General features: G+C 44.4%; 1 protein-coding gene across 4 annotated transcripts in view; it reads left to right on the forward strand.

Moving 5' to 3' along the window:
- The window catches only part of slc2a9l2 (solute carrier family 2 member 9, like 2), a 216,148-nt gene that overhangs the window by 30,875 nt on the left and 158,445 nt on the right, over positions 1 to 26,828 (forward strand). For all 4 annotated transcript variants that reach the window (XM_060901254.1, XM_060901255.1, XM_060901253.1 and 1 more), the window contains 2 exons: positions 17,698 to 17,796; positions 23,952 to 24,112. In XM_060901254.1, coding sequence (XP_060757237.1) covers positions 17,698 to 17,796; positions 23,952 to 24,112 — 260 coding nt within the window. The remainder of the gene's footprint in view (positions 1 to 17,697; positions 17,797 to 23,951; positions 24,113 to 26,828) is intronic.

Genomic DNA, 26,828 nt, shown 5'->3' on the forward strand with positions numbered 1-26,828 from the left:
GACTGTGGGGGAAACCGGAGCACCCGGAGGAAACCCACGCGGAGAACATGCAAACTCCGCACAGAAAGGCCCTCGCTGGTCACGGGGCTCGAACCCGGACCTTCTTGCTGTGAGGCGACAGCGCTAACCACTACACCACCATGCCGCCTGCTACAAAATGTAAGCCAGGAAAAAACATGAAATCCATGTGGCTGCACAGTGTGACATTTTAAACTCTTTACATCTGGTGCAAACCATCACCTCCACATTTAAGCTTAATTTAATTCCACAGCATCCCTGTAAGGCAGTGAGTTCACTTGCGAAGCTAATTGTCTCCTTTCCACCACACAGTCAGTCCACTGTATACAGATGATGAGCAACAAATGAATGACGATGTTCACATCGGCTAACCCTTGTCAAGTCAAACTGTATTTTTCTCTGGATAGAAGGAGCAGTTTGGATTTTGCGCTTTCTGTTTGTAATTACAGTTTAATCAAGTCCATATTTGACCCTGTTTGCCACTTTGCCAAATGCTGTAGGAGATGTGGCGAGAAGCATCTCAATTTGAACAGGCGTAGAGAAAAAAATTCTCTTCATTTCACAGCATTAAATCATTCACGCGTTTACTGTGACGCCGGTCTAAAAATATTGCACGGTGATGCATTTGCAGTGAGATGGAACATCGCGACTGTCTGTTTTCACAAAGCAGCATCTGAAAAAAAAATGGTGAAAAAAATGGTGATTCTCTTTGAATGGCATAGCACTCAAAGCTCATAAAAGGCACTTGGTAGAGTGCATACCTCCGCCAAGCCACATATCAACATCAAAATCAAATCACTTGATCCTCAGATAATATTAAAGCTGTCCACCAGATTTCATCCAAATCCGTTCACAACTTTGAGTTACGTTGGGAACAGACAAAAAACCAAAGGGATGGAGAAATGTAGATGGAAAAATGGAGGGATGATGAGAGAGACAGCTCGGGGTGGAGTGAAGGAGGGATTAAGAGAAGGGGAAAAGCATAGAGAAAAAGGAGAAAAAAGGAAGATGGAGAGAGAAGAGACGATAGGAAGGGAGGGTTGAAGGGAGAGATGGAGTCAGATGGAGGGAGACATGGAGAGAGATAAAGGTACTGATGGAGAATGGCATGAGAGAACAATGATTCCACAACCCCACATCAGAAAAAGTTGGAATGACATGGAACATGCAAATAAAAAAAATTAAGCAGTGATTTCTGAATTTACTTTGACTTGTATGTCATCGCGGGGCGGCACGGTGGTGTCGTGGTTAGCGCTGTTGCCTCACAGCAAGAAGGTTCTGGGTTTGAGCCCAGCAGCCGACAGGGGCCTTTCTGTGTGGAGTTTGTATGTTCTCCCCGTGTCTGTGTGGGTTTCCTCTGGGTGCTCCGGTTTCCCCTACAGTCCAAAGACATGCAGGTTAGGCTAATTGGTAGCTCTAAATTGACCGTAGGTGTGGATGTGAGTGTGAATGGTTGGTTGTCTCCGTATTTCAGCCCTGCGATGACCTGGCGACTTGTCCAGGGTGTACCTGCCTCTCGCCCATAGTCAGCTGGGACAGGCTCCAGCTTGCCCATGACCCTGCACAGGATAAGTGGTTACGAATAATGGATGGATGGGTGTTGATGTACAATGCATATCATAGTATACAAACATTTTTGCTACTTACAGTGGATATAATAATTCTACACATTCCTGTGAGAATAGCAGGTTTTTGTGATGTAAATCTACAAGAGACCAACTGCAATATGAAGAGAGTTGAAGGAAGATATGGGCAGTACTGGTCACTCCTTGCAATCGCTTGTATTATTTATATGTCAAAGCTATGGGGTCGGGTGGTTAGATGAAAAAAAATTGCAAATTCACCTTTATCCATATGTCAAACTGGTAGAACATTTTGAACATAATTTTGTGGATAATTGTAAAAGATATGTTTGGTGTAAAAACAATACAGCTTATCCCCCAAAAGAACGCAATACGCTATACCTATGGTGAAGCATGGTGATGGCAGCATCATGCTATAGTGCTGTTTCTCTTCAGCTGGAACTGGGGTTCTAGTCAAGATCGAGGGGATGATGGATAGCACCAAATACCAGTCTATTCTGGGAATAAAAGCTGCAGGCCTCTGTTAGCTGAAAATGAACAAAAATTTCACCTTCCAGCACAATAACAATCCAAAGCACAAATCCAAGTCAATAAAGGACTGGCTTCAGAAGTATAATACCAACATTTTGGAATGGATAAGTCTGAGCTCAGATCTAAATCCTACCAAAACCTTTGTAATGGCTTGGAGAGAGCTGTGCACAGGCGATTCTGTCACAATTTAATAGTTCGGAAGCATTTTTTACAAGGAAGAGTGGGATAAATTTGCCAAATCAAGATGTGATAAACTTAGGGCGACCAGATTTCCCTAGTCTGAAACGGGGACACTTTTGCGCGTGACCATGCTCGTGCACGCACACCTTTTTTTTTACGTAAACGTGACACTCAGAGAGGTGCTCTTATCATTTTGTTGAAGCTCACATTTATCAACATCTCACATGAAATAAAACAAACAGGCATTTTGTTATCTAGTAGCATGGTGGTATACAGATCAGTTAAATTATGGTCAGACAACAGATTTTGTAATGGCTGAGAATAGGCCAGGCTATGTCCATAGGCCAAATTTAAACTGATTTATTTCACCTGTTTGTGAGAACACCAAGAAGATATGTGACCTCAACATAGCCTAGGTCAGAATCAACCTTACTAACCATTCCCCACAACTGAATGAATAAAGCAAGAAGATGTGGACAAAAGTGAACACTTTAATGGAAGGTGCAACAAGCTGTTCAACACAGCAATATGGCCAAACTGTCAGAATGGTATGTTAAACAGAAACAAAAAAGAGACAAGTGATTTGAGAATATACACTCAAACAAAACAGCAGTAAAGGAGGAGAGGGGCGACAGCCCGAGGAAAGCCCCCACAGGAGCGCGCAGCATTTGCAGCATAGGCTACCCAACTCAGTACAAGAACAAAACACTTACAGTGTGTGCAGTAGGCTTCGTGCGCATTGTTCTGCACCTCTCGGAGGAAGGGGTAGGTGCCCTGTAAATCTTTGGAAAAGGTACATTTTCTTTTCGGCATAATTGCTGCGGCATTACTGCTGCTAGCTGCTAGACAAAGAACATTCACGCCAGTTAATGTTTATTTTATTGTTGCATGGCAACACGTTCTGTTGTCTGTAATAATGTGGCTAAATAAACACCCATGCCACAGGGCCAGGGGGCAGTAACCAGGAAAGTTTGCGATTCCTGTCAATTCATCAAAATAGTAAATGCAGACATTTCTCCGCTAATGATTCCCACGCTGCTCAGTCGCAAACGTCGCGAGTAGCGAAAACCAGGACATATCCGTGTCCCGACAGACTTTTGTTGGGACTCGGGACACACAACCCCAAATCGGGACTGTCCCGGTAAAACCGGGACGTCTGGTCACCCTAGATAAACTGGGAGTGGACAACTCTGAATGCAAAAAAGATAGTGGTCAATTAATCCTTACAGCAACAAGGGGATGAGAGAGAGAGAGAGAGAGAGAGAGAGAGAGAGATGGGAATGAGTGGAGGAAAAGATTCGTAAAATTAATGAATAGAGTTGCACTGAAAGAGATGATTGTTGCTCAGCATTATTTAGGACTCGTGCTACATGCAATAATACTGTAAAATATGTTTGTTTACACTCATTAGCCATTTTAGCAAGTTGGCTTTCCAGATCACACAGTTTGAAATCACCAAGCAGAGCCGATCTGCTGCACAGCAGTGATGCGGACATAGTTGTGTGGGTGGCACTGGAACAAGTGGATCAAATATTGCTGTGGTCAGAAACTGACTGTGAAGATAAATCAACACAAAAAATATGCATTGGAGAAAAGAAAAGGCTCATTTCCCAACACTGGGCCGAATTTACCAAGCTTCATCAGAATGGATTTCTTTGTAAATTGTACATACGGACCTTTCCACAACAAATTTGGTATTTCGGGGGAGGATCCTACTTGTGCTCCTGAGTGTGTGTAAACTAATGTAAACCGATATTGATCAGCTTCAGAGGTAAGATGCAAGCTTAGACAGCATACATGCAGAGGCATAACCAAGTGTACAGGACAGTGTACAGGAACATCTGTGCTGAGTCTAGACTAGAAGTCCTCGAGTTCCAATGTCTACCACCAAAAGTGGTTGAGAACAACAGGGCTAAGATCTTGTGGGACTTTAAAAGGATAGTTCGGGATTTTTGACATGAATCTGTATGGCATCCCCATCAATAGTGTCGTGCAAACACACTGACTTACCCCCGACAGCATCCTGTGAGTCCAGTTCTTGTCCAGTTTTGGTCCAGACGAAAGTAGTCCGGCAAGTTTGTTGGGGTCACGAAAGTAAAACGTTTTTCGTCTCAAAACAGTATGTGTTCAAAAGAGTGATATATTTGCATCACAAAACCGTTGCCAAATAAAAAGTCAGACCTCGAAATCGCTTGGCACTATTTTCTCTCCCTTCTTATCACTGCGCGCTGCCGCCAGGTGACAGCCACGGCTGTTTCATTCATTGTTTTAGTGATGGGAATTTCGGCTCTTTTTCGGGAGCCGGCTCTTTTGGCTCTTCTTACTATAAGGAGCCGGCTCTTTCAGCTCCCAAACGGCTCCTGAGATTTTATTTTTGATTTAATTGCTGCAATTAACTAGTTAATTAATTACATTATTATTTATATTTTATCAATAGGATGTTTTCCATTTTATTTTTTAGTTTTTGTAGCCATTGTAAAGCTTTGTAAAGTATAGCAGTGTAACAATGTTCTAGCTATAGAAATAAAACTTACTTACCAATTAATAAATTATTTTCTCACAAACATAATGCAAAACTGTGTTATATTACCAATATAAAATACACAGAAGACATCAACTGTTTATCCTTTATGGCTTTATTTCACACTCGACCTTGAACAAAACGCCACAAAATAAATTATAAAGTATAAATCAGGCCTAAGAAACTATGAAGCAAAGTTTGAAATTATTTTAACAAACACAGAACAATGTGCAACAAAATATGTGGCACCTTGAGCGCATGTAAAAAGAGAAAAAAGTGCCGCACTCTGCTCCACCAGTAATGAGAAGCTGCTGGAACAGCAAATATGCTCCTGTTATAATGACCGCTGTCTCGTTGTATACCGCAGATTAATCTGGCCATGCCAAGGCGGTTGCCGACTGAACCTGTCAATTTATGAGCGACAATTTATATCATGAGCTTTAGGAATTCACGGCAACAAAACAATGATCATGTTAGGACTAGGACTGTTTTGGCCTCTAGAGGCCGCTGTTATTTCCTTTTCATGTCATGTTTATTTTGGCCTCTAGAGGCCGCCACTGTTCCTGTGTTTTGTGTTTGTGTTAATTGCCTAATTATCTTCACCTGTGTCCTTAATTAGTTTGTCTATTTATACCCCTGAGTTCAGTCCTCTTGTCACGGAGTCTTTGTGCTGTTATGTTTATCTCCAGTTTCCTTTGTACTGTGTTTTTTGATCTTCTTAGCTTTTGAATTTTTGCACTTTGCTTTTCTTTTGGATTATACTCTTTGGTTTTTTTTGTCTTTTGTTTTGCCCTGTATATAGTGTATATAGTTTAAATAAACCTTTTGATTCTTTTTCTACTTCCGCCTCACGCCTCTGCATTTGAGTCATCCCCCTGGTGGCCTAGTGGGGGTTTGCTGGATTATCACACCAACGAACCAGGTTCGAATCCCAGCAAAACCCTAACAGAAAGACTCCGTCATGACCGACTCAGCAGAGGCTGCTTCAACTGTCTACCCGGCCAATCTTCAGGGAATTATGGCAGCTTTGACACGCTTCGGAGCGACCATGGACGCTCATGGACGTACGCTCACCAGCCAACGTGAGGCCCTCGCTCGCCACGAGGAACTGCTTCAGCAAATTGGGAAAACCCTGGCACAGCTGACATCTCTGCCTGCATCTCCTGCTCCTGATCCAGTTCCTGCTCCTGATCCAGCTCCCACTCCTGCTCCAGTGCCTCCTGCAATGCTGCCTTCTTCACCTCGCGAACCCAGCCTTCCTGCACCACAGAGGTATGACGGCAAGCACAGTGAGTGCCGAGAGTTCCTTACCCAGTGTCAACTCACCTTTGAGCTTCAGCCTACCACCTACACTACGGATCGCCGCAAGATTGCCTTTGTGATAACCTTATTAGCTGGTAAGGCGCGAGCCTGGGCTACTGCTATCTGGCAAAGACAGGGACCTGAGTGCTTTGATTTCCAGCTGTTTTCTGAAGAGATGCTTCGGGTCTTCGATCAGGCAGACATCAGTACCGACGCAGCCCGAAAGCTCATGTCCATCCGGCAAGGAGGAAGCGTCGCAGATTACGCCATCTCGTTCCGAACACTCGCAGCAGTAAGTGGATGGAACGAGACTGCCCTGGTGTCAGCCTTCCACCATGGTCTGTCTGACCCCATCAAGGACGGTCTGGCCTCTATTGGATGCCCAAGTGACCTCGAAACCCTCATCTCACATGCTATTCGTCTGGACAACAGGATGAGAGAACGCCACCAAGCCTTGAGCCCCCCCAGCCTCCCTACCTCTACCTGGAGACCGTCTACCTCCTTCAGTGACTGTCCAGAACCCATGCAAGTGGGTCGTACTCGCCTCTCTGCATCTGAGAGGGAGCGCAGAAGGAGGGACAAGTGCTGCATCTACTGTGGCAAGCCTGGTCACTTCCGAGCATCATGTCCCGAACTCTTGGGAAAAGGACCGCCCCGTCCAGCCGAGGGAGGGTTGTGACGGGGCCTACCCTCTCTCCCGGACTCCCTGGCCAAGGAATCTACATCCCGGTCTCCATCTCCTGGGGTGAGTCTGTCCACTCTTGTCAAGCTTTGATAGACTCAGGGGCAGCTGGGAACTTTATGGATATTCACTTCGCCCAAAGCATCAATATTCCGACTGCACCTCTTGAAGTCCCTCTGTCTGTGTCTGCCCTTGATGGCCAAGCGTTAGGTGATGGAAGAGTCACTCAAGTTACTTCTCCAGTCTTCCTCCAGTCTCAAGGTCACAAGGAAGAAATATCCCTGCACCTGATTCCTTCACCTGAGTTCCCAGTTATTCTAGGCCTTCCTTGGCTTACTCGCCACAACCCTCGCATAGACTGGGTAACAAGCCAGGTTGTGGAATGGGGCCCTGCATGCCATGCCTCTTGTCTGCTCTCTAGCTCTCCTGTGTCTCCTGCCGAGCCCCCTGATCTCACCGAGTTATCTCAAGTTCCCACAGAGTACTGGGATCTCAAGGAGGTATTCAGCAAGAGCAGGGCCGCCGTTCTTCCTCCGCACCGGGCCTACGATTGTGCCATCGACTTGCTCCCTGGGACTACCCCTCCTCATGGCAGACTGTTTTCACTCTCTCAGCCAGAATGCAAGGCCATGGAGGAATACCTCAAAGATGCCCTGGTCTCTGGGTTTATTCGACCCTCCACTTCACCTGCTGGAGCCGGCTTCTTCTTTGTCGGCAAGAAGGATGGGGGGCTCCGACCATGTATTGATTACAGGGGCCTGAATAAGATCACTGTGCGCAACCGATATCCCCTTCCGCTGATGTCCACAGCTTTCGACCTGCTCCAAGGCGCCACCGTCTTCACCAAGTTGGACCTACGGAACGCATACCACCTCATCCGTATCCGACAGGGAGACGAGTGGAAGACTGCCTTTAACACCCCGTCTGGGCACTACGAATACCAGGTGATGCCCTTCGGACTCACCAACGCACCAGCTGTTTTTCAGGCCCTAATCAACGACGTCTTAAGGGACATGATTAACCTATACGTTTTTGTCTACCTCGACGACATCCTTATCTTTTCCAAGACCGTGCAGGAGCACCGCCACCATGTCCGCCAGGTTCTCCAGAGGCTGCTACAGAACAATCTGTTCGCCAAGGCCCAGAAATGCGAATTTCATGTTCCCGAGGTCTCCTTTCTGGGATTTATTGTACGGACAGGCCAACTCCAAATGGACCCTGCCAAGACCCTGGCCGTCCGGGATTGGCCTACTCCCAAGTCCGTTAAGGAGGTTCAGCGGTTCTTAGGATTCGCTAACTTCTACCGCAAGTTCATCAGGAACTTCAGTTCTGTGGCAGCACCCATGTCAGACCTCACCAAAGGGACAGGTGGATCTTATGGCTGGTCTCCTCAGGCAGAAAAGGCGTTCAAAGACCTCAAGGACCGCTTCTGCACGGCACCCATTCTGGTTCTCCCGGACACCTCCCAACCATTCATCGTGGAGGTGGACGCCTCGGACAGTGGTGTCGGCGCGGTGCTCTCTCAACGTTCGGAAGGAAAGCTGCACCCCTGCGCTTACTTCTCTCACCGCCTGAGTCCTGCTGAGTCCCGGTACGATGTGGGGGATCGAGAACTGCTAGCGGTCAAACTGGCCCTTGAGGAGTGGAGGCACTGGCTGGAGGGAGCACAACATCCATTCCTGGTTTGGACTGACCACAAGAACCTGGAGTACCTCCAGCAAGCCAAGAGACTGAACCCTCGACAGGCTAGGTGGGCCCTGTTTTTCAGTCGGTTTGACTTCACCCTCTCATACCGCCCCGGCTCCAAGAACACCAAACCTGACGCACTGTCCAGACTGTTCTCTGCCACTAACAGGGAGAATGAAGTCGGGCCTATTATCCCTGTGTCCCGGATTGTGGCCCTTGTCCGCTGGGGTATTGAGGAGGCTGTCCGACGAGCCCAACGCCAGGACCCCGGTCCTGGGATGGGGCCACCAGGCCTCTTGTACGTCCCACATCAAGCCCGGGCCAAGGTTCTCCAGTGGGGTCACTCTTCCCCTCTCACCGCCCACCCGGGAGCTCGGAGGACCCTGGACTTCCTGAAAAGACGCTTCTGGTGGCCTAACATGGAGAAGGAAGTAAGGTCATTTGTCCTGTCCTGTGAGGTTTGCACCAGAACCAAGAACCCACGACAGCGTCCCCAGGGTCTCCTGCATCCTCTGACCATTCCCCGGCGTCCCTGGTCCCACGTGGCAGTCGACTTTATCACGGGTCTCCCTGAGTCACAAGGTAACACGGTCATTTTGGTCTTAGTTGACAGATTCTCCAAGGCCTGCCGCTTCATACCACTGTGCAAACTCCCCTCTGCTCTTGAAACTGCGAAACTTTTGTTTAATCATGTCTTCCGAGTCTTTGGTCTTCCACAGGACATCGTCTCAGACCGAGGGCCCCAGTTCTCCTCCCGAGTGTGGCACGGGTTCTGCAAGGTCATCGGAGCCACTGCCAGCCTCTCCTCTGGGTTTCACCCACAGTCCAATGGTCAGACGGAGAGGCTCAACCAGGACCTGGAAACCACCCTGCGAGGCCTGGCTATGGATAACCCGACATCGTGGAGCACCTGGCTGCCATGGGCGGAGTACGCCCACAACACCCTGCAGTCATCGGCCACCAAGCTGTCGCCATTCCAGTGCCAATTCGGGTTCCAGCCACCTCTGTTCCTGGACCAGGAGGAGGACGCGGGGGTGCCCTCGGTCAACCAATATGTGAGACGGTGTCGCAAGACCTGGAGCAAGGTCAGGAAGACCCTCATACAGACCTCCAGAACCAACCAGACTCAGGCCAACCGCCCTAGAAGACCTGCACACGCTTTCCGCCCTGGGCAGCGTGTTTGGCTGTCCACTAAGGACCTTCCACTGCGGGTGGAGAACCGCAAGCTTGCTCCTCGCTACATTGGCCCCTTCAAGGTGGTGCGCAGGGTGAACCCTGTCTCCTACCGGCTCCAGTTGCCCCGGACTCTGAGGATCAACCCCACTTTCCATGTTTCCCTGTTACGGCCCGTACTGATGTCTACGTATGCCCCTGCCCCTAGGAACCCCCCACCCCCCCGCATCTTCCAGGGGCAGACTGTGTTCACTGTGAATCGCCTGCTTGACTCCCGCCGGGTCCGCGGCGGGTTGCAATATCTGGTGGACTGGGAGGGCTATGGTCCTGAGGAGCGCTGCTGGGTTCCTGCTCGGGATGTCCTTGATAAAGAACTATGTCGGGACTTCCATTCGGCCCATCCGGATCGCCCTGGGAACGTCAGGAGACGCTCCTAGAGGGGGGGGTCCTGTTAGGACTAGGACTGTTTTGGCCTCTAGAGGCCGCTGTTATTTCCTTTTCATGTCATGTTTATTTTGGCCTCTAGAGGCCGCCACTGTTCCTGTGTTTTGTGTTTGTGTTAATTGCCTAATTATCTTCACCTGTGTCCTTAATTAGTTTGTCTATTTATACCCCTGAGTTCAGTCCTCTTGTCACGGAGTCTTTGTGCTGTTATGTTTATCTCCAGTTTCCTTTGTACTGTGTTTTTTGATCTTCTTAGCTTTTGAATTTTTGCACTTTGCTTTTCTTTTGGATTATACTCTTTGGTTTTTTTTGTCTTTTGTTTTGCCCTGTATATAGTGTATATAGTTTAAATAAACCTTTTGATTCTTTTTCTACTTCCGCCTCACGCCTCTGCATTTGAGTCATCCCCCTGGTGGCCTAGTGGGGGTTTGCTGGATTATCACACCAACGAACCAGGTTCGAATCCCAGCAAAACCCTAACAGATCATGGTTGTCAAATAGACAATCATCCTTCAGCTGAGCTGAACTCTGTCTCTCTCTCTCTGAGGCACCTAAGGACAAAAAACTGATTCGGTTCCCCAACTCGGCTCCCACCGAAGAGCCGGCTCCCGTCGTTCACTTCAAAGAGCCGGCTCTTTGAACCGGATCGTTCGCGACCGACACATCACTACATTGTTTACTGCTAGCAAAGTTAGCAACAACATGTCTGACTACGATGGTGAAATGTGTGCGTAGATTCAGCCACATCTTTGTTGCTACAGCCTGGATAGTCGCAAGTGCGCACCATTTTCTCATTCTCATTATCTCTAGCCGCTTTTATCCTGTTCTACAGGGTCGCAGGCAAGCTGGAGCCTATCCCAGCTGACTACGGGCGAAAGGCGGGGTACACCCTGGACAAGTCGCCAGGTCATCACAGGGCTGACACATAGACACAGACAACCATTCACACTCACATTCACACCTATGGCCAATTTAGAGTCACCAGTTAACCTAACCTGCATGTCTTTGGACTGTGGGGGAAACCGGAGCACCCGGAGGAAACCCACACGGACACGGGGAGAACATGCAAACTCCGCACAGAAAGGCCCTCGCCGGCCACGGGGCTCGAACCCAGGACCTTCTTGCTGTGAGGCGACAGCGCTAACCACTACACCACCGTGCCGCCCATAAATAATAATAATAATAATAATAATAATAAAATATATGGTATCAATGGGAGTCAAAATAGTGTCACGTTCACTTCTACCTCTGAAAAAAAATTATTTGTGCGCTTTTGCTCACAATTTTCACTTTGTGAGAGCTTCCTTTTCTGGAGTTTCGTGGACATCACCCAATGCAAACCAACTATGCAATGCCAGGTTAGTGGCATTCATCAGCATTATACATTTGATTTCAATATCATTATTCGGCAACTGTGTAAGTTTCAAGGGCTCTGCATGAAAGACTGACCTAAAAGTCCTAATGAATGTAGATTTAAGCAGCACAAGCACGCCATGAATTAGCATTAACAAACATAGGCACAGAAGGTGTGTGTGTGTGTGTGTGAGAGAGAGAGATGTTTTGTGCCCCACATTTCTCTTATTTTAAGCTTCCTCAGATAAAAGGTATTTTCCTCCAGAACCTGAAGAGAAACGGCGGCTTTGGTGTGTGTGTGTGTGTGTGTGTGTGTGTGTGTGTGTGTGAGAGAGAGAGAGGGAGAAAGAGTGCTCTGCGCTCAAAGACTGAAATAAACACACAGGGATTCCCACAGTCTGTTCACACACCACGCCTGACGCTAATAGTGTTGATTTGTATTCATATAACAACTGATCACATGTTCTTTCTTTCTTGTTTCTTCGTCTTCATCTATTTCATAGACGAAGACTTGTTTTTGGTGATATTTATTTTTCATTAATCTTTTTTTTTCTTCTTCCAAAAGATGTTTTTTTCTGGATGAAATTTTAACCGCTGGTAACCACAGACAACGGAAGCTCACTGAACCAAAATGAGTGACCTTGACCTATTTTTCAAGGTCACAGAGCATATGTGGCTTTTGTTGAAAGGGTCATTTCATTTATTCCAGTAAATTTATTACAGTCTACTGAAGATATAAAGGATTTCCCCCGAGACTTTAAAGAAACAAATGATGTGCTAATTTCCTGTGCAAAAATCTTCGATGTCAGTCAAGCGGAAAGTGACAGGTTCTGGACCGCAGTTGAGGACAATTTGTTTCCATCCATCCATGATCTGTAACAGTTTATCCTGTGCAAGGTCGCGGGCAAGCTGGAGCCAATCCCAGCTGACTATGGGTGAGAGGCAGGGTACACCCTGGACAAGTCGCCAGGTCATTGTAGGGCTGACACTTCACCATTCACACTCACATTCACACCTACGGTCAATTTAGAGTCACCAGTTAACCTAACCTGCATGCCTTTGGACTGTGGGGGAAACCGGAGCACCCGGAGGAAGCCCACGCGGACACGGGGAGAACATGCAAACTCCGCACAGAAAGGCCCCCGTTGGCCACTGGGCTCAAACCCAGAATCCTCTGACTGTACATAGACTTGTAAGTGATTATGCATCGAGATTTGCATGCACACAAACAAACAAAAAAAAAAAATATATATATATATATATATATATATATATAGTCATTTGTACATATTTAACAGTTATTCCACGAAATCGAGTTGTACATGAGCTGATAGCCGACGAGGCACGTCGCTGTTTTATTCTATCCACATTCACTGGATTGTGAGAAACAGAGCATTTTTATTTTTTGCAAATTTGATAAATAAAAACTTTACACAAAACATCTGACAAAATAATTTCTGCAAAGAATGCAAACAACCCCACAAAATGACAGGAGCAATTTGTGAAAAATGTGATGATGATGATGATGATGATGATGATAATAATAATAATGCTTGAAAAATAAAAGATACAGTCTTCCCATCAAATACTTTTATTCCATTTTTTTTTTTGGGGGGGGGGTTCATTTTCGAGTAGAGTTTTTATTTTGTCCTCAGTTGGTTCAGCAACACGCTCTGCCATTTTGGTCTTCTTTAGTTTTTTTTTTTTTTTGATGGTTGGCAAAGTCACTTAAAAGATGCACTACTGCCACCGACTGGGCTGGAGTATGGAACAGGAACCGGGGGGGGGGGACACAATGTATTTTTTTAAGCTATTTCTGTTTCTTTTAAATACTTGACAAAGCCGCCATTTTGTTTTTCTCTACTTACGGTATATGAGCTGATATTTTAGGAGCAGAGTAGCCAATCAGAGTGCGCGATTGCTCATTTCCAGTGAACGTGGACAGAATATTAAGTTTTATTTCTCTTATACCACAGAAAATTTGCCAACATTAACAATTTTATATTTGTTAAATCAAGTCATACTTTATACTTTTTAACAGTTTATCGTGATTTATAGTGCTTGAGCAATGTCCGTGCTAAAATAATACTAAGTACACATCAAGTTACAGAAAGCTTCAAATACGTCAAAGGCAAACAAATCCAATTTTCTGAGGTTATTTATCTAATCTCATTATCTCTAGCCGCTTTATCCTGTTCTACAGGGTCGCAGGCAAGCTGGAGCCTATCCCAGCTGACTACGGGCGAAAGGCGGGGTACACCCTGGACAAGTCGCCAGGTCATCACAGGGCTGACACATAGACACAGACAACCATTCACACTCACATTCACACCTACGGTCAATTTAGAGTCACCAGTTAACCTAACCTGCATGTCTTTGGACTGTGGGGGAAACCGGAGCACCCGGAGGAAACCCACGCAGACATGGGGAGAACATGCAAACTCCGCACAGAAAGGCCCTCGCCGGCCCCGGGGCTCGAACCCAGGACCTTCTTGCTGTGAGGCGACAGCGCTAACCACTACACCACCGTGCTGCCCGGGGTTATTTATTTATTTATTTATTTATTTATTCATTTATTTGGCTGTTTGCAAGAATAAATGCAACTTCCAGTGGGTTTTCTCACAACGCCAGAGAAATGGTTGCAACATTGCGAGTGAACTAATCTGTATACACATCAGTAAACAGAAACAAAGAGCCTACACATGCTGATGATCGATAGCAGTTTCTCCATCACCTGGAAGGTCTTATCTATGCTTCTTCCCTCTGTATTTGTTTGATAAAAATCTCTCCTCATTGCTGTTTATGAAGTTCGCTTCTCAGTAAGCTCAGATCTTTTCTTTGTTATATTTTCCAAAGTCACTTTCAATGATGGCTTCTTTAAAAAGGTCCCGGTGAAGCATAAAGGAAATTCAAATAACTTATTTTGTTCAGTCCAAATGTCATTTGTTGCTATTTTGTTGTTGCAGTATGTGTGTTGTGCTCTGGGAAAACTTGTCGGTGTGGCTGAACTCTGGTAAACAATCCAAGTTTGACCATCATTGAGTGTGTATATATAAAGAAGAAGCCAGTTTAAAAAAGATACATACATGGTCAGAAATTTACATACACCCTTACGTTCACTTAGATTATTCATCCAGTGGTGCTGAAAGTTCCCAAATGCCTTTTAAGGCCTCTTAGCTTCCTGTTGGTGATTATGAAAAAGAAGCTACCATCTATAGTCAGTGCCGAAATAAAAAAGCTTTTGCTTGACAAGTAGGAGTTATTCGGAGGTGTTGCCATTTTGCCTCTCACTTTTCAGCTGAGAAGAAATTGGTTCAGTTGGACAGGACCAACCCAGGATCCGCCAAGGCACAAGCCTGCCATGAACTAGAAGCCAAGTCAAGCATGTTTTACATCGCCATATACGGAGAAGCTGCCATCCAAGAAAGCAATCCCTGCTCCAAAAATCAACACCTTCAAGCTTGACTCAAGTTTCCAGCCGACCACAAGGACAAACCGGTGCAACAAGTTCCAAAATGTCTTTTTAAAGGACTCTTAGATTCATGAAAAAGAAGCTACCAGCTGTATTCAGTGCCAACGTGAAAAGGTTTTGCTTGAAAAGTAGAAGTTACACTACCATTCAAAAGTTTGGGGTCACCCAGACAATTTTGTGTTTTCCATGAAAAGTCACACTTTTATTTACCACCATAAGTTGTAAAATGAATAGAAAATATAGTCAAGACATTTTTCTGGCCATTTTGAGCATTTAATCAACCCCACAAATGTGATGCTCCAGAAACTCAATCTGCTCAAAGGAAGGTCAGTTTTATAGCTTCTCTAAAGAGAGAAACTGTTTTCAGCTGTGCTAACATGATTGTACAAGGGTTTTCTAATCATCCATTAGCCTTCTGAGGCAATGAGCAAACACATTGTACCATTAGAACACTGGAGTGATAGTTGCTGGAAATGGGCCTCTATACACCTATGGAGATATTGCACCAAAAACCACACATTTGCAGCTAGAATAGTCATTTACCACATTAGCAATGTATAGAGTGGATTTCTGATTAGTTTAAAGTGATCTTCATTGAAAAGAACAGTGCTTTTCTTTCAAAAATAAGGACATTTCAAAGTGACCCCAAACTTTTGAATGGTAATGTATGAGAAGGTGTTGCCTTCTAGAAGAAAGCTTTCTCAAAAAGTTTAATCAGATGAGACAAAGATTGAGTTGTTTGGCCACAATGACTAATGTTTAGAGAAGTAAAGGTGAGGCTTTCAACCCCATGAACACTTCTTGAATTGATTTATGATATTATACGTCACAGAGGGTGAAATATCCAAATCCTTTCCTATCTTTCTTTGAGGAACATTGTTTTAAACGTTTCAATAAATTTCTCAGCATTTGCTGATGAACTAGAGATCCTCAACCCATCTTTGCTCCTCAAAGTCTCAGCCTTTCCTGGATACTGGTTTTGTACCAAACCATGATTACAATCACCTGTTGACATCACCTGCTTCAACTGATATCATTATTCAATTGTTTTGCCTCATTTGTAGCCCTAAATTGCCCCCTCCCAACTCTTTTGGAACGTGTTGCAGGCCTGAAACTCAGGAATGGATGTATATTAACAAATGAAATGAAGTTGACCAGACAATACGTGCAATACATTGGGTTCATACTGTCTGCAATGAAATACAAGTCAAAGTAAATTCAAAAATCGCTGGTTTTTTTTTTTGTTTTTTTGTATGTTGTGCAGTCATTTTACCCCAGGGGGAAACAGTTCAAAGAAATCACTGAAAGCCCAATATTGCCATGACATTCATGTCCACGGTGAGTGTATGTAAACTTCTGACTGCAAATATTAGTTTGACCAAGTAAAGGGTTTCGTAGACCACGACACATTTTAGTCTATCATCCTCACTGTTTTCTCATCACATCTTCTCAATCCAGTTATTTCAACACGCATGGACAAATGCAAAATCCAGGCTTGTCGTCCTCGAGTCCGACTCGTGCCCTAATTGTAAGGACTCGTGACTTGATTTGGACTTGAGCACCGATGACTCGGACTCGTGCGTTAACTGCATTCGGGCTCGTAAACTGAACACAAGGACTCGGATTTTTCTTTATTTTTGTCACATGCCATAATAATCTGGCATAAGATATTTATATCTACATTAATTTTTATACTAATTTTGTGTAAGAGAATGCACATTGAGGCGGCATGGTGGTGTAGTGGTTAGCGCTGTCGCCTCACAGCAAGAAGGTCCGGGTTCGAGCCCCGGGGCCGGCGAGGGCCTTTCTGTGTGGAGTTTGCATGTTCTCCCCGTGTCCGCGTGGGTTTCCTCCGGGTGCTCCGGTTTCCCCCACAGTCCAAAGACATGCAGGTTAGGTTAACTGGTGACTCTAAATTGACCGTAGGTGTGAATGTGAGTGTGAATGGTTGTCTGTGTCTATGTGTCAGCCCTGTGATGACCTGGCGACTTGTCCAGGGTGTACCCCGCCTTTCGCCCGTAGTCAGCTGGGATAGGCTCCAGCTTGCCTGCGACCCTGTAGAAGGATAAAGCGGCTAGAGATAATGAGATGAGATGAGAATGCACATTCACCTACACTACGCTAAAATGCCTGGAGAGAACGGCCCTAGGATTGTCCGCTTTGCTTATACAGACTTCTCGTGCAGTGGGGAAAAATGCATGGCTACGTGTTCCATATGTAGAAGAACTATCGAGGAGATGACAGGGACAACCTCGCATTTGGCAAGACGACATCCAGAGAAGGAAGTGACACGCGATGTTCATTGTTCTGTTGATAGCTGGGCTTGCTTGCTGACCGATGAACTAGCTAGTGTTAACCTTCTCTCATGTTATTTGCCCTGTTGATAGTGGGTGGGGCTTGTGTCGGACTCGACTCGGATCAGTCGTAGACTCGACCTGAAATTTTCTTGAAATTACTTGGACTTGACTCAGACTTGAACACTGGGGACTCGAGACTGGACTCGGACTCGAGGTTTCATGACTCGACTACAACACTGGCAAAATCAAAGATAAGGGATTAACAGTATTCATGTGCTGAATAACCCTGTTATTGGGCTCAAACCCAGGTGTCTTTATTGGATTTCTGAAAATCTGATAAATGCATTTAATCTGATTTCACATGCCGTTCGATACGAGCATGACAGGAATCGTATGATTGCTGAATTTTCAGTGTAAATGGAAAAGTACTCATTGTGTGTGTGTTTTGTTTGTAGCGACTGACACGATGTGTACTCAGTGCAGCGTTTTTTGGTGCTCTTGGCTCCTCCTTCCTGTATGGCTACAACCTGTCTGTGGTCAATGCCCCTGCCAAGGTTAGTCCTCACTCCATAACTCTGTTCAAAATTTTTTTTATTGTACTCTGTTTTCTATTCCACTCATACAGTGGTGCTTGAAAGTTTGTGAACCCTTTAGAATTTTCTATATTTCTGCATAAATATGACCCAAAATATCATCAGATTTTCACACAAGTCCTAAAAGTAGATAAAGAGAACCCAGTTAAACAAATGAGACACAAATATTATACTTGCTCGTTTATTTATTGAGGAAAATGATCCAATATTTCATATCTGTGAGTGGCAAAAGTATGTGAACCTCTAGGATTAGCAGTTAATTTGAAGGTGAAATTAGAGTCAAGTGTTTTCAATCAATGGGATGACAATCAGGTGTGAGTGGGCACCCTGTTTTATTTAAAGAACAGGGATCTATCAAAGTCTGATCTTCACAACACATGTTTGTGGAAGTGTATTATGGCACAAACAAAGGAGATTTTTGAGGACCTCAGAAAAAGTGTTGTTGATGCTCATCAGGCTGGCAAAGCTAACAAAACCATCTCTAAAGGGTTTGGACTCCACCAATCCACAGTCAGACAGATTGTGTATAAATGGAGGAAATTCAAGACTGTTGTTACCCTCCCCAGGAGTGGTCGACCAACAAAGATCACTCGAAAAGCAAGGCGTGTAATAGTTGGCGAGATCACAAACGACCCCAGGGTAACTTCTAAGCAACTGAAGGCCTCTCTCACATTGGCTAATGTTAATGTTCATGAGTCCACCATCAGGAGAACACTGAACAACAATGGTGTGCATGGCAGGGTTGCAAGGATAAAGCCACTGCTCTCCAAAAAGAACATTGCTGCTCGTCTGCAGTTTGCTAAAGATCACGTGGACAAGCCAGAAGGCTATTGGAAAAATCTTTTGTGGACGGATGAGACCAAAATAGATCTTTTGGTTTAAATGTGGAGCGTTATGTTTGGAGAAAGGAAAACACTGCATTCCAGCGGAAGAACCTTATCCTATCTGTGAAACATGGTGGTGGTAGTATCATGGTTTGGGCCTGTTGTGCTGCATCTGGGCCAGGACGGCTTGCCATCATTGATGGAACAATGAATTCTGAATTATACCAGCGAATTCTAAAGGAAAATGTCAAGGCATCTGTCCATGAACTGAATCTCAAGAGAAGGTGGGTCATGCAACAAGACAACGACCCTAAGCACACAAGTCGTTCTACCAAAGAATGATTAAAGAAGAATAAAGTTAATGTTTTGGAATGGCCAAGTCAAAGTCCTGACCTTAATCCGATGGAAATGTTGTGGAAGGACCTGAAGCGAGCAGTTCATGTGAGGAAACCCACCAACATCCCAGAGTTGAAGCTGTTCTGTACGGAGGAATGGGCTAAAATTCCTCCAAGCCGGTGTGCAGGACTGATCAACAGTTACTGGAAACATTTAGCTGCAGTTATTGCTGCACAAGGGGGTCACACCAGATACTGAAAGAAAAGGTTCACATACTTTTGCCACTCACAGATATGTAATATTGGATCATTTTCCTCAATAAATAAATGACCAAGTATAATATTTTGTCTCATTTGTTTAACTGGGTTCTCTTTATCTACTTTTAGGACTTGTGTGAAAATCTGATGATGTTTTAGGTCATATTTATGCAGAAATATAGAAAATTCTAAAGGGTTCACAAACTTTCAAGCACCACTGTATGCTAGTCTGTTTTTGTTTTGCTTTAAACCACCTGTCGAGGTCAGTCACATCGTCTTTACCACACTGTTCGGTTTCATTCTCCTCATCTTTCCCTTATCCGTCTTTACACTTCTCTGACATACGTATATACATGCTTTAAAGTGCATATTCTGGACCAATTTCATTTTTTTATATGAAAGTATGTCTCTTTACACACTCATCCAGAAGGGTAATTTTGCACAAGGCCATCTGTCTACAGCAGAAAAAAATAAAATAACAAAACGCGTCTGGAAAAATCCCAAGGGAGTCTGGAGCCAGATTCGTGACGTCACCTGCGGAAGCGCCAGCGGGCTGTGAGAGCTTACACAGTTTCAGTGCACAGCCTGTGTAGACCAAGTGCTCCAATTTCTCTCTCATTGTCCGGTCTTTTGGGAAACGATGAGTACTAATCCCATCAAGATTGGTGTTGCTACACCCTCCTACGATACATCTGTTAACCATTTTAATAATTACGTAATAACGTTGAAGAAATTTGCAGAAAACCACCAGGTCGTTTTCTCATAAACAAACCAGCGCTGACGTAGGATTCAGAGGGAGGCGTCCCGCACGCGACATCACGAAAATCGATGTTTGCCGGGAAATCCAAATGCCAAGTTTTTTCAGAGGCGGACCAATTCGCCTCAAACGGCTTGATTTCAACTGAATTTTTCTGGTATTGCGCAAGGGAAAAAAATTGCACAAAATGCAAAGTGTGACAGATATTTGACCAAAGTTTAATATAAAATAGGAGAATTACATTGATCTTGCTCCTGAATTTACCCGTGATATGCACTTTTAATTGTCGTATTTCATAATCAAATACAGTCGCACACATTTGAACACACAAACATGATCATGTTTGGCATTTGGTCTGATGTTTCTTTGATCTAATTGAAGTGCCTAATTATCTGCCACCTCCTATGATCAAATTGATGACACTGGAGATCAGAGCTCTCTCTCTCTCTCTCTGTGTAATTGAGCACATCTGGTCCTTCCTGGCTTTTCACTGACTTCTGCAGTTGAGATTCACCTACCCACACACCCACCCTGACATACACACACTGATGAGCAATTGAAAATTGTAATTTGACTCACTTGGTTGTCTATTGATGAACATAAAACAAAAAGTGAAATTATTGTTATTTTGCATCTTATTATTATTATTATTATTTTTTTTTTTAAATGAATTCATTTTTTAAAAATGGGACTCATGAATTTGTCCGTTCCACAATTTACGATAAGCCCACAACATTCTTGCCATTAAAATGAGACGGCCTTTCGATTTTATAAAATCGGTGAAATTTAGTTCCCTCTGAAATTTGGTCATTGTGGTATATGTTTATTTCTGTAATATCTCACAAAATATCAGGGCATTCTGTGGCTGGGAAGTTATTTAATTTGAGGGGATTAAAGCAAATAATGTGCATGAAATCGCTCGCTTCGTGCAGTGAAGCAGACACAGGAAGTCCGTTTGCGCATCTACAGGTTTACCTTTGACCGTGCACTGACAGTTCCATCATTCTGTCGCTAAACGAACAGCTGATCACACCGAGGTGCTCGCTGACCGCAGATATTTATTAGTTTGGTCCTGCGTTTCCTTTCCTTCGCATATAACATAACGTCTTTTCTTCTCGCTTTCTGTTACTGTGGTCGGTCTTTCACGTTTCATTCGTGTCCTTCATTTTCCTCTCCTCTTTCAAATTTGTATGCCACAATGCCTTGTGCGAACGGAGAAAGCCCACCACGTGATGCATGACGTAGGATCTTGAATTGGGTCATGGTGACGCAGGAAAAAATAGTGGAGAATTTAGGGCCACGTGGCCTTAAATTCATTAATTGCTCTATGAAAAAACTAATAAAATTGTAAGTCTGTGATTCGAATTCAGTAGCTTTCAGTCCACGAAACAAATAATTGGGTGTCAGGGAAAATTCTTTTATGACCTAAACTTGAAAAATCTGAAAGATTTTTATAGACACATATTACAAGTTACAATTAAAATAGACACATATTTCAAGTTCAGGCAGAGCCTCGGCTCAGGACGATAAGCACGATGGCACTTACTGCAGTATTACCATCAAATTTGAATCTTTGGAAGTTCATCTGTCTCACCAGAGTGTCCAGATGTGGAGGTGAGACATCTGGACAGACTAAAGCGCTGCTGCATCACTCTGTTTAGAGAGAGAATTCCCACTGGCACCGCCATCAACAAGTAATCCAATGGCATTGTGGGAAATTGTGATCTGACAAATAGTCCAACATGAAATAAGTTGAATTTAAAATTCGATTTTTTATTTTGTTACATATAAATCATGGATGCCATTGAAGACCACGTGTTACTGATCAAGATTCATGTGAAAGTCATTCACGGTAGATTTTGAATTTAAGTCCTTCATATAGGTAATGTAAAGGCTGAGTAACAGTCAACATTTCCCTCTTTGACTTAAATGGCACCTAGGTTCTGCTTAATAGTCATGATAAACCAAACTTCTACGAGTTCCACCATATTCATAACCATCAACATTGCGCCACAAACAGTTAACCTTTGAGCCATCAGAAGATTTTGAAGAGCATGAAATTGGACCATTCCAGTTCAAGGAATCGCTGCTGGAAAAAAACAGAAAACAAAAAACACAACCCCAGCTGAACGCAGCATTATTATCCATCTCCACGTTTCATATTTGTGCGGCAGTCTAAAAAAACCTGAGCGATGTTGCTCTGGCTGCATTCCAGAAAACTGAAATAAATAAAAGAAAAATGAACTCTGAGAAACTAAAATCATGCTTTTCTTTCTGTTTTAAACTAACCTAATGTTATCTTCCTGCAAATATCATGTTCGTTAAGAGGTTTTAAAATGTTTAAAAGTGACATATATTATACCCCTTTTCCATATTTTGACAGAGTTCCCTGTGGTCTTTGAGATGCTTTGGTCAAAAAGATCCCTTCTCACCCTGTCGAAACAGCCCTGTTCATTCATCTCATCTCATTATCTCTAGCCGCTTTATCCTTCTACAGGGTTGCAGGCAAGCTGGAGCCTATCCCAGCTGACTACGGGCGAAAGGCGGGGTACACCCTGGACAAGTCGCCAGGTCATCACAGGGCTGACACATAGACGCAGACAACCATTCACACTCACATTCACACCTACGGTCAATTTAGAGTCACCAGTTAACCTAACCTGCATGTCTTTGGACTGTGGGGGAAACCCACGCGGACACGGGGAGAACATGCAAACTCCACACAGAAAGGCCCTTGCCAGCCCCGGGGCTAGCCCTGTTCAAAATTGCAAATTTGAGCGCCTGTTCCTTTTAAATGATAATGAGTTCACCCCTGCTCACCCCTCCCCCTCCTCCGCCAGCCTATCAGGTAGCCCTTTCCTCATGGATCTTCATTCGTAAAGGCATTTCTCAAGCCATGAGTGGAGATACTCAGATGAGGGGGCGGAATCATTCTAATGAGCTCCTCTTGTGACATAAAATGAGGAGCCAAACTGGAACGGCTTGTTGAAGCAAATGTTTTCTGAAATAACAGCCCAAAAGCGGCACGGTGGTGTAGTGGTTAGCGCTGTCGCCTCACAGCAAGAAGGCCCGGGTTTGAGCCCCGTGGCCAGCGAAGGGCCTTTCTGTGTGGAGTTTGCATGTTCTCCCCGTGTCCGCATGGGTTTCCTCCGGGTGCTCCGGTTTCCCCCACAGTCCAAAGACATGCAGGTTAGGTTAACTGGTGACTCTAAATTGACCGTAGGTGTGAATGTGAGTGTGACTGGTTGTCTGTGTCTATGTGTCAGCCCTGTGATGACCTGGCGACTTGTCCAGGGTGTACCCCGCCTTTTGCCCGTAGTCAGCTGGGATAGGCTCCAGCTTGCCCGCGACCCTGAAGAACAGGATAAAGCGGCTACAGATGATGAGATGAGATGAGAACAGCCCAAAAGAAACTTCTTGGGTTGTCTTATTTCAGAGTTTGTGGGTTGGTCGGCACTCCAGACACCCAAATGTATGTACACAGGCACTGAAAAAGTGAATTTTTCATAATATATCCCCTTTAAATGACCTTGTAAAATGACAATAACAAAAATATTTTGGTAAATGAACAAGGTTGAATGAATCAGCAGTTATTTCTCCACTGAAGCCATGGCCTGATGGTTAGAGAAGCAGCTTTGGGACCAACAGGTTACTGGTTTGATTCTGTGGACCAGCAGGAATGGTTGAAGTGCCCTTGAGCAAGGCACCTAACCCCCAACTGCTTTCCAGGCTGATCTGGGTATGTCATACATGGCTCTGGAGAAGAGCATCTGCGAAATGCCTGAAATATAATTAAATGTTCGTTTGAATAGAGATCAATGAAGCAAGGAGACAATGTGCTTAAATATCAAAATTTTGCCATGAGAAGGGTTTTCTTAAGTCACCACACAGTTGATCGTTTGTTATTCCCTTGTGTGTGTGTGTGTGTGTGTGTGTGTGTAGGATATAAAGGCATTCTATAACTTGACATGGATGACGCGTTATGGTGAGCCAGCAATGGTGGACAGGCTCACTTTGCTCTGGTCCATCACTGTGTCCATATTTGCAATTGGTGGCCTGATGGGGTCGCTCACTGTCCCCTTCTTGGTTAAAGTACTGGGCAGGTAACACACACACACACACACACACAGATTGTGCAGGTTTCTGAAAGACACATTTAGCTGTCTAGATGTCATTATCACTCTATCTTTGTGTCTTTCCTTTCCTCTGTCTTTTTCTTTCTGTCTTTCTATTTTGTCCTCTCTCTCTCTCTCTCTCTCTCTCTCTCTCTCTCTCTCTCTCTCTCCCCTTCACCCTATTGCTTTATTTGAAAGGCTATCCATATAACAGCATCACTAAAAAGCTTTCTCTCTTACTGGCCTACAATACACATTTTGTCCATGCCCATAATTCAAAATGCATCTCGAACAGGACAAACATTTAAGCTTTCACCATTGATTACTCATCATTAAAAAATTATTGCATTATATTTACTTCTTTGTGAGATCAAGGCCCCCATAATGATAGCCAGACAATGTTAAAACTGTGACCTGTTGGGTTGGTTCCCCCAAAAAATTTTATAGAACTTTTCTATATATAACATTTTTTAAGCTTTGTATATAAATGCTGCAAAAATGTTTTCATGCCACTGGCTGCTAAGACGTATGAAAATGTTGCAATCATGGTGAAGGTAAAGGAGCTTTCGAAAGTTCTCAAGCAGATTCTTCTTCAACAACAATCAAATGGAAAAAGCTACAGTGTTTTTTTTATCTTGCAAAGATTTTAAATGTCCCTGTCAGGATAATTGGTTTAATTATATGCAGATGGAAAGTTCACAGAACCACCATCGATCATCCATGGACAGGTACGGCACACGAGATTGCACATCGCACTCTCAGATGAATGATAAGGAAGATGAGAGAAAAGCCAGCAGTCACTTGAAAAGAGTTGCAGGACAATCTGAAGGCAGCAGGAGCAATAGTTACACAGAGAACAATATACAGTGAACTGCACTGTGACCATCTCAGTTCCTACAACTCATGCAAAACTCCTTTGCTAAAAAAAAGAAGCACAGAGATATGCATCGAGACAAATCAGAACTCTTGGAACAATATATTCTGGTCAGACGAGAGAAAAATAGAACGCTTTGGCAGTAACTGTGTGGAGAAAGAAGGGTTGTGCGTATGATCCCGAGAACACCATGTCCACAGTGAAGTCCGGAGGTGGGAGCCTCGTGGTATGGTGGCGGTTTCTTTGCAAACATCACTGAATGCAGCGATGTACCAGGACATATCGGAGGAGAATTTATTCTCATCAGTCAACTTAATCTGGGGAGAAAATTGAGGTTTCAACAACACAATGACCCCAAACATATAGCCAAAATAAATGGTGTTTTCATGGACATTCTTTTTCTTATTCTCCTCACATTTTTTCGGATGCCGTAGGTGCTAAAGAAGGCAACTGGACTTGCTTGAAATTCTTGAAGACATTTCACCTCTCATCCGAAAGGCTTCTTCAGTTCTGTCTGACTAGTGGGGAGTTCCAGGTATTTATCCTCGAGTGGACCAAAAGCAAATCGGAGAGTCGTTGAGGTCACATGGGTCGCTGACACTCTCAGGCCCTGTCCACACGGCAACGGATTCAGGTGAATCTGATAAAATTGTTTATCGTTTTGGCCTGGCGTTCACACAGCACCGGCATTTTGGGTGCCCCAAAACGATATTTTTTGAGAACGGGTTCCAGAGTGGAAAAATCTGGCAATGGCGCCGTTGCGAAGTCGTCTGGATGAGTAGAACGGATTTGTTTACGATGACTTCACAACCACATGACTAGAACAAGCAGCACTCTCGCTGTTTTGTATGAACCACTGCATTGCATTCACTTTTGTATACAGCTTTTCTTTTAAATAAACAAGTAACTGAACCATTTCTTGAATTTCTTTTTTTTATTGGATAAGACTGCTTTTCAAAATGTTCACACACAATAAGAAAATTAAGTTATATAAAACTATGCACACTAATAAAACTAATTTGTACACACCGAAGGCACGATTTCCTTGCGTAGTCGCAGCCATCTTCTTCTTGTTGTTGTGTGCTTGTTCCTGTGAGTGCTTCACGCCAGGTAGAAGAAGGGGTTTATGCACATGCGTCCTACTTCTTCTATTGTTCCGGTGTCTCCGATGGGACCGTCTTACAGCGCACGTAGAGGTGTGGCATGTGTATTGCATCGTTTTCAGCAAGCGTTGCGTTGCCATATGTACCTGATATTTTACTGATCCGTTGCCCATGTGGACGCGATATTTTTTTAAATAAAATCTCGTTGCCGTTGTCGTGTGGATGTAGCCTCAGTTATCCTATCGGTGTTAGGGTCACTGGAGGCCAGGTGTGAATGGTGTCAGCAGCCTAGAGGGTTGTTAGGGTGAACCGTGGGTCGTTGGCTCTCTCTGCCATCATGTGAGTCATTGAAGTCAGCTGAGTCTTGGTGTGGATGTGTATTCAGTTTTCTGGGAAGTGTGCCAAAGATTGCATTTTAGGTGACTGATAAGTGGTGTCTCTTGACCACCTACTCTGTTCAGTAATGGTCGTTCCAGGTTGAGAAAGATGGCTTCTTTTACTCCTCTTGCATACATCGCAGTCCTGAAACGAGTGTCCTTTGTTATTGAAATGAAGATAGACTGCAGACTCCTGGCCTGAGGAATTGGCTCTCCTGTGTTGAGCCATGCACCTGTGAAGCGGTTGTTTTGTTTCCCCAGTGTCCAGGTCTGTGCATTCTTCACTGCACTGAATTGCGTACACTACGTTGTCCTGTTTGTATCTGGGTATCCTGTGAAATTCAAGAATT

The sequence above is a fragment of the Neoarius graeffei genome, chromosome 20 (assembly GCF_027579695.1).
Source record: "Neoarius graeffei isolate fNeoGra1 chromosome 20, fNeoGra1.pri, whole genome shotgun sequence".
NCBI lineage: Eukaryota > Metazoa > Chordata > Actinopteri > Siluriformes > Ariidae > Neoarius > Neoarius graeffei.